Raw genomic sequence first — 8,444 nt, 5'->3', positions numbered from 1 at the left:
TTTATTTCATAACGAGGGATAAATAATGTCAAATCTAGTGTGTGACGAACAGTCTGGGGCATAAAGCAATGAACTTCCGAGTGATGCACTGTTGTTAATTTAGTGATAGCTTAATGGCAGTGCTCCTAGTTATGTACGTTCTTTCACGCGAGGTTGCACGTCCCATTTCCTGTATGAGGAGATATACTAGAATAGATGTGAACTAAGTGTGTTGATTGAGACTATGCCACACCCTATGTGGGTGAGTGGGAGATGTAGGATTTATCTTATGGGAGAAATAAATATCAAAGGATATTCCACCCACATGAGGATATTAACCATCTAATTATCTATGTGATAATTAGATTAAAATCAAGAGATTTTCATATCAGAATATACTTGGGATTTTCATGGGCTTTTCAGTCTTTGCACACTCTTCCCAACCATTATATAAGGAGGCTTTGGGGAAGAGAGAAAATATAAGAAACACAAGTTTTTCCGCAGTTCAAATATTCTAGTTAGGTCTTTAGAGCTATCACTTTCGGCTCTAGGTCTTGGGAGGCGAAAACCAAGGGGCAACTCGACATACTGTAGCCAACCCGACGACCTACGAGGTTCTAGACGTGCACGGAGGGTCAAAGCAGTTGTTCGTGTTTGTAGGAGCATGTTGAGATTCAAGCTTTCGCATAAAAGGTACACACGTCCTTTCAAATTTATTTATAGTCTTCCAACAGCTAAATTGTTTAGTTGGTTATTTTGTATTATAGTCTATTAGTATTTCATTTCATTTCATTTGTAACTTATAAGTGAGAAGACTTAGTTTCAAATATTGTGAGTGATGAGTTTGAATATCGTTATATACAAAATAAAATTATTTATTTGTTCCTAACATGATAGGTGTAAGTGTCCAATTGTTCTAAGTATAAGATAAAAAAAGGCCCTCTTAATAATGATCAAAGACAGAACATTAAGATCATCAGATGTATACAACATGCGATATTTTAATTTTGAACAAATGGGACCTGGACTATCATGGTAACCATTTGCTAGTTTCGCCTTTAGTAATGATACTTGGTTGAAATTGGAATTGGACACATAGTTCCCATGTGGAACTCCCTTAAATCTCGACGATGTGTGACTCTATTCTCCACCAAGTAGGTGTAAATCGACTAATTCTTATGATAAAAGTAGGGTTTTTTATTTGTCCATACTGTACGTAGTAAAAATCTACTCGAAAATCCTACTTTTGGTTCGAGTTTTTGAACTCCGGCCGGGGGTGAAATTGCCTAAGGGGAAGAAATACTCATTACAGTTTGTATACTATGGAGATGTGATCTACTTAATTACGCTTCCTTGACTTGAAAGAAGTTGGGTATGGCAAGTTCTTTAACAACGGTGATGGGCAAATTTAGTTTACCTAACGTCAAAGATCCTTTACCTTTCAGCATCAACCAACCCAGAAAGGACTTTATTTTTTGTGCCAGCTTCTACTTCATAACTCAAGCTTCTTATTTTGGTTGCAAGGACCAGTAAAATCTGCAGTTGGTGCATTGGTGCATGGCCTAACTTGGTACACATGTGCATTCTCAACGAGTATTAAGCTTTAGCACATTTTAGTGTGGTGGCTCTGTGAAAGTTGTTCAATGGATTTAAGCAGGGTGCACAAAATGTCACTTAAATGTTTGACACGATCTACTGCCGCCCTTTGGGTTTTGTTGGGGGGGTGGGGTCTTAGCTGAGCTGTTATCATTCAACCACTACCTAGGTGCGGCTTGGCCCTGCGAGCCTTTTATACATGATTTATCATTTACCAGTACAAGGAGTAATGTTCTCTTGTAAGATAAGTTATCTATATATATATATATATATATATATATATATATATATATATATATATATATATATATCTATTATGTTTTCAGATTGTGATATGAGTCATTCATCAAGTGATTTGTTGTTCAAAGAATGCCTAACTTCCAAAGAATAAATCATCTGATAGAGGAGCAAAAGTGGATGGCGGACATCTAAGAAATACAAACAGTTCGGTAAGAGAATATTACTCTTAGTATAGGTAATGGCGTTTGGATAGATCTGATTGAATGAATATAATTGCATACGGTGATTTTTCTTCTTTTCCTGCAGTAATTTCACCAAAGCAGTTTATCTTTTTTCTATTTTTCTTGCTTGATGAAATGTTTTAGAGTGACTAAGTAAGCAACTAGTCATATTTTCTCGGCCTCGAAAAAAAAATGGAAGTACTTGATGAAATGTTTAAGAAACACCAAGGTAAGTTGGACGTTGTACTAATTTTCTTAGCCCGACGGAAAAATTCCTGAATCTGCCACTACCACTTAGTGCAACCATAACCATCTAAATCACCATTACGACTACAGCAATTAGAAAGCTGAATAATTACTTATCCATTCAATGCAACTATCAACCAGTATTTAAATACACAAATAATTGGATTTCTTACCTGTTCAAAAACTTCCAGAAGATAGATCCAAAAGTTGCCCGACTTTTTCCCCCAAGTGTATAGAGTTGTTATAAATCAATTTATGGTCTACATTTAACTCGTGACAGTTATTGATTGCCACTTTAGTATATAGTACAAAGTGTCTTTCAAAGATATGTAAGAACTAACAGCTGCTCAGCCTGCTCTGCAGTCTTTATGTAACAAAAAATAACTTGCTGCAGAAACTACTTGGACCTAATAAAGTTGCAATTCATAATTCTTAGGTTTTGAAATTTAACAACCAAATCTGCAATCAACATGTACTTTCATTTCCCATATTGGTAATTAAGAGATGAGCTGTCGAAATGGGTTCCCAAAAAGCAAAAACTACGTGAGATTTATATAAAAGAGCCATGTTGCGATCAATCTACTACACATGAATAATATTATTAGTGCTTTACCTTTAAGTTTAATTTATGCAGAAGCAAAATGTCAACAATAGTCAAGAATCTATGTGTATTTGCATGACTGCCCTTAACAAATTCGCTATATAGAATTCACTCCTTAAATATAGTGCCAACATTAGCATGTGCTATGGAATTACAGAAAACCAGTTGAGGAAGGTAATCTGGGTTTGACTCTTGAGACCTTCTTTTGGATTTGTACTTGGAGGATCTTCAATACTCCCACGAGGTGTCATTTGGTTGAAACCATGCATATGCATATGAGGGCTCCATACATATATAAAAGAATTATTTTAGAAATAAAATTTGAGGGGGTATTTTATATCTCAACAAACAAAAAAAGAAGGTTTTGAAGTGCAGCTTTGTCATTAACTACTTGCTTGAAAACTGAAAACTGAAAATGAAATGATTATCAAACGGCTCTACATAAATGGATTAGCTTTTTTATCTTTGGATGCTGAGACACAATAGCTCTTGTGCAGAGGCTAGTTTAATATAATAGGGTCTATGGGGAGATCTTTTTCAAGCTAAAATGTTCAATGCTTAAGACTATTGCCTTCTTTTGTTTTTATTTATACAAAAGTCTGTTTAAATCAATAAATATTTTCATAATTAGAAGTTAATCTAACCAAAACACTCCAATTTTGTATATAGATCCAAAGCACCGCAAGTTTTTTTTTTAAAGGATGACATATTACTTTAAACTAATGTAAACCATGAGAATCGAGATTCGAACCTGGATTCATGTAGAAGGGACTACATCCACTTTAGTGATCAATGTGGCTATATTCATTTCTACAAAGTGCCTTAAGTAGATGTTAGAACTTGCTTCTTTAGAAAAAGAAAATCACTTTAAACTTCTCTAAACCACGAGAAGTGGGCTTTGAACTTGAGTGCATAAGAGGGAGCGCATCCAATTTAGTCAATGTAGTTATGTCCACGTCTGCAAAGTAATTTAAGGTAGATGTTACATCTAGCTACTTTAGAGGAAAAAAAATAGACAATATTCTACTTTAAACTAATCTAAATCACAAAAAGAAAGATTAAACTCATGTACAAAAGAGAAAGCACATGTATTCTAACCAATTTTACTACCCACCTTTGCAAAGTACTTTAAGTTAGATGTTACAGCTAGCTTTTAAGATAAAGAAAAAAAGAAAGGGAAGAATTGAAAAGTATATGTTACTGTCTAGCTGTCCTATATGGATCAGTTATATTTCATATTACATGCACAACTCCCACATTCTTTGACACTACCACATACTTCTCCTTCTCTCTCTCTCTCTCTTCCTCTCTGACAGCAAATATGGTACAATCAAAGAAGTTCAGAGGGGTCAGGCAACGCCACTGGGGCTCCTGGGTTTCTGAGATTCGTCATCCATTACTGTATGATCTGTTCCTCTCTCTTCTCTTCTCCTACCAACCCTCTTCTATTCATCTTTGCCATCTATTGATTCCACTATTGTATTGATCTCAACAAACTATCCACCACATACATCCATTTTTGGGTCACAATTACATATCCTCCACAATGCTTAACACACACACACGCACACTTATATATTTACGGCATCAGTTTCAAGTACTAGTTAGAAAATTTTATGTTGCTGCTCTAATACTAATCATACTTTGATTATACAACTTGCATATGGAATTATATATACTGCTCTAGTTATTGATTCTTTGTTTTCTTCAAATATACAAAATGTCCCATTATAGCATGGTGGTGCTAAATCTTATTTAGGACTTGTTTAGTGCATGGTATTAATTTTGGGTTTTGGGGTTACAGGAAAAGACTGAAGTGGCAGTTTAGTTTACAGATTTAGTATGCATGACTAACTTTGTTAGCTACTACTTAGGAAATGTGAAAGAAATGTCAGGTAATTGATTTGATCTTTAAATAGTACATGGTATCACTATTAACGTTCTAATAATGTTTTAATGCAGGAAAAGAAGGGTGTGGCTTGGGACATTTGAGACAGCTGAAGAAGCAGCAAGAGCGTATGATGAGGCGGCAATTTTGATGAGTGGGAGAAATGCCAAAACAAACTTTCCAGTCTTCACAAATGAAATGGCTGCAGCTAACGATCTTAACAACAATTCTAGCAACAGCAACAACAACTCTTCCACCTCTTCCACAACACTTTCAGCAATCCTCAGTGCCAAGCTTCGCAAGTGCTGCAAGTCCCCGTCTCCTTCCCTCACTTGCCTGAGGCTGGACACAGAGAATTCCCTCATCGGGGTCTGGCAAAAGGGTGCTGGACCCCGGTCGGATTCAAACTGGCTGATGATGGTTGAGCTGGACCAGAAGAGTCGTTTGCAAGCACCCCAATCAGAAATTAGTAGTAGTACCTCTTGTGCTTTGGATACTGAGGGAATGGCAGGTGGGCAGGAAGGTGGGGATGTTGATAATAGGATGATGGATGAGGAGGAAAGGGTTGCATTGCAGATGATAGAGGAACTTCTGAATAGAAATTGACTAAATTTGCTACTTAAGTTGGTATAATCCCTATCAATCATCACATGGAGGTTGATCAACTCACCAAAGTGTGCGAGGGATGACCATGTGCTTAGTCTTGTCAATGGGATTGTCTCTTCGTGTGACTGTGAGTCTGTGACCTCATAAGGAGGAGAAAATATATTACGTATACGTCTCCATCTATCTCCATATATTTGTAATCCCCTATAAAATGTGTCACTCTAGAAACTCTTTGGTTGGTATACGAAATAAGGAACACACGTGAGAGGAAATACTAGTCACAATATATTTGTTAAAATTAGGGCTTGCGATGAGATATGTGTAATAACCAAAATTGATTGATTGATTGTGGTTTTCACTTTTAAGTTCTCCCTCTCGCTGTTCAGCAAAAAATTGAATAATTAACTTGTTCTTGTATAATCCTAAAAATATATAAGTGGCACTGATGAACGGGATTGGCAGCAAGATAAGTGGCACTGAGATTGTCACAATGAAGTAAAACTGGAAAAGATAAGCTAACATCAAGCTCTCGAAGAAGAAAACAAAGCCATGTAGTTTCAGCACAAGCATGAGTAAGAGATCCGTATTCAGATTCGGCACTGGAGTAGGCGACTGTTGACTGCTTTTTGGAGTACCAGGAGATGAGATTAGTGCAAGATTAACAAGGTAGCCAATGGTAGAGCGGCGAGTCTCCAGACAACCCGCCCAATCAGAATCATAGTAAGCAGACAATGTAACGAAGAAAACTGAGGTGCCAGAGTTAAGCCGACATCCAAAGTACCTTTGACATATCGGAGAATGTGATTGGCATCAATACGTGGGTGGTGCAAGGAGCGCTCATAAATTGAGCAACAGTGTTGATAACAAAGGAAATATCCAAACGAGTGAGAGTGAGATACTGTAAGGAGCCAACCAACTCACAATATGTAGTGGGATATGCTAGTAATGAGCCATCAGAAGCAGTAAGACACCTTTCAAGCAAAGAAGAGTAGAGGCAGGCTTGCAAGAGAGCATGCCAAATTTCTGTAAGCGATTATGTGCATACTTGAGCTGATGGATGTGCTTACCATGTAGAAATATGACTCCCATGTATTGATGTGTGTAAATATTACATTCTCTATAGAGGGTTATACAAATTCCTATTTAGGTAGGAATCCTACGCTAATTACATTGGAAAATTACATTCCTATAATACATGCAATAATTACGGAGCAGCCTCTCCATAATGAGCGGTAAGGCTAGCCGACATTCACCTCTCCCAGACCCTGCGTAAAGCGGGAGCTTTGTGCACTGGGTACGACCTTTTTTTTTAACATAATGTTTTGCTATAGAGGGCTAATGTAGTTCATCGTATTGTTTTGGACAATCAGATTATTGATGTGAATGTGGTTGCTAATCGGATAGCGATATATGGAGTAAGATTTTCTCCCCTCTAAATTTCGCTCCTCTCCCCTCCCTATTTGAATGGTCACGATTAAGTTACGTCAACATTTTATAATATTGACTTCTTTATAAAAAGAGAAATACAGAAGAAAGTGAAAGGGGATGGAAGGGGAGAGGAGGGGAAGAGAGAAGATGGAATTTGAAGGAAAGAAAATCCTACACCGCAATATATAGCCTCAAGGTTCTAAAAAACGCTAGTTGCTTGTCGGGCAGTGAGCTGGCGCCTAGCGCTTAGGCAGCTAGGTGAGATCTAGGCGGACATCTAGGCAGCCTAAACAAATTTAGGTAATTTTTTTGTATATCTTGTAAATAAGTGCATATTGACACATAAAAAATTATACTTGTATGAAATTCATGAATAAGATAATAAAAGAATAGTGATATTGGTTATATATATATATATATATGTATATATAAAGTGAGAAAGTGAAAAATGTGAAGTTTCAAAAGATCAAGAAATTCTTCTCCCTGTTTTAGGGTTTTAAAATAGAATAATAAAGATAAAATAGTAATTTAAGACATTTTAAAAGAAGAGATATAGTATTTGATTTTTTTTAAACATTTTTTAAAATGGGAAGAGATAAAATCCCACCTTATGTCTGACCCTACATCTCCAACCCCTCCTTCACATCACCAGAGAAGTCTCAATCCAACATAATGATGTAATAGTAGAGAAAAGATTAAAGAAATCAATTATATTATTTAATGATTAATGGTAAGGCATAGTGGTGAACGAACTGTAAATACAGTAAAGTGGGTCTCTTTCTCGCACATCTCCGTCCTCTCTCGCGCATCTTCTTCTTCTTCAATCTGGGTTGTTTTCCATTTTCTCTTCCTCATCACTCACATATACTTCTTATATTTTTCTCTGTAAGTTCCCTTCTTCGTCGAGTCTAGTATCCAAAGAGTTGATTTGCATATCCGAGTCTGCCTAAGACGAGAGGGCATGGAACAGAAGACCAGAGATGCAAAGGCGCTGGCGATGGAAGAAGACCAGTATCAATCCGTCTAGACATGCCGCCTAGCACCGCAAACTGCCTAGAGCACCTAGCGAGCGCCTAGTCGGCCGCCTAGCTCCTCACCGATTTTGTGAACAATTTGCTCTAAATCGTATTGGACAACCATCGCTCAACACCTATACTGTTTTTTAGAACACTGTATAGCAGCCAGGGATTCGAATCTTTCTTTTTGGATGGATGTTGGACTTCCATGGTTGATGGACTCTGTCCATAATGAGTCTGTACCCTTTTTAGAACACTGTATAGCCCAATGCCAGGGATTCGAATCTTTCTTTTTGGATGGATGTTGGACTTCCATGGTTGATGGACTCTGTCCATAATGAGCCTGTAATCAATGAGTAATGAGTCCTAAGGAATTGCACTTGCTACTCTTAGCCCAAAAAACAAAAAAAAAGATTACAAATATAGAAAAAGTATTGACAAAAAAGATAGAAAAGGTCACTTGGCACGTGCGTGGATCCATAATGAACGGCTAGTAATATACAAAATTACTCCCACTTTTTAGTTTATTATCGCGCACTCTCCAATCATTTACAAATGAGTGCATGATAAAAAATCAAGTGTGGATAATATTTCTCTTTCATCAAGTGGTTGCTTGAATTTTC

At 36.9% G+C, this 8,444-nt stretch overlaps 1 protein-coding gene across 1 annotated transcript; it reads left to right on the top strand.

The window, feature by feature from the left end:
- The first annotated feature begins 4,120 nt into the window (after positions 1 to 4,120).
- LOC103437256 (ethylene-responsive transcription factor WIN1) lies at positions 4,121 to 5,742 on the top strand. The gene is made up of 2 exons (XM_008375730.3): positions 4,121 to 4,284; positions 4,846 to 5,742. Exons 1-2 carry the CDS (start codon positions 4,205 to 4,207, stop codon positions 5,375 to 5,377), a joined length of 612 nt encoding a protein of 203 aa, XP_008373952.1. The 5' UTR covers positions 4,121 to 4,204; the 3' UTR covers positions 5,378 to 5,742.
- Positions 5,743 to 8,444: the final 2,702 nt, after the last annotated feature.

The sequence above is a fragment of the Malus domestica genome, chromosome 17, assembly GCF_042453785.1.
Source record: "Malus domestica chromosome 17, GDT2T_hap1".
Taxonomy (NCBI): domain Eukaryota; kingdom Viridiplantae; phylum Streptophyta; class Magnoliopsida; order Rosales; family Rosaceae; genus Malus; species Malus domestica.
Note: the sequence above shows the minus strand (reverse complement) of the source record. Positions and strands in the feature narration are given on the sequence as shown.

Bases quoted from the DNA above. Each gene is read 5' to 3' on its own strand.
- LOC103437256 (XM_008375730.3), top strand. From the start codon at position 4,205: ATGGTACAATCAAAGAAGTTCAGAGGGGTCAGGCAACGCCACTGGGGC. The intron at 4,285-4,845 runs GTATGATCTGTT...GTTTTAATGCAG, and splicing joins GAGATTCGTCATCCATTACT to GAAAAGAAGGGTGTGGCTTG.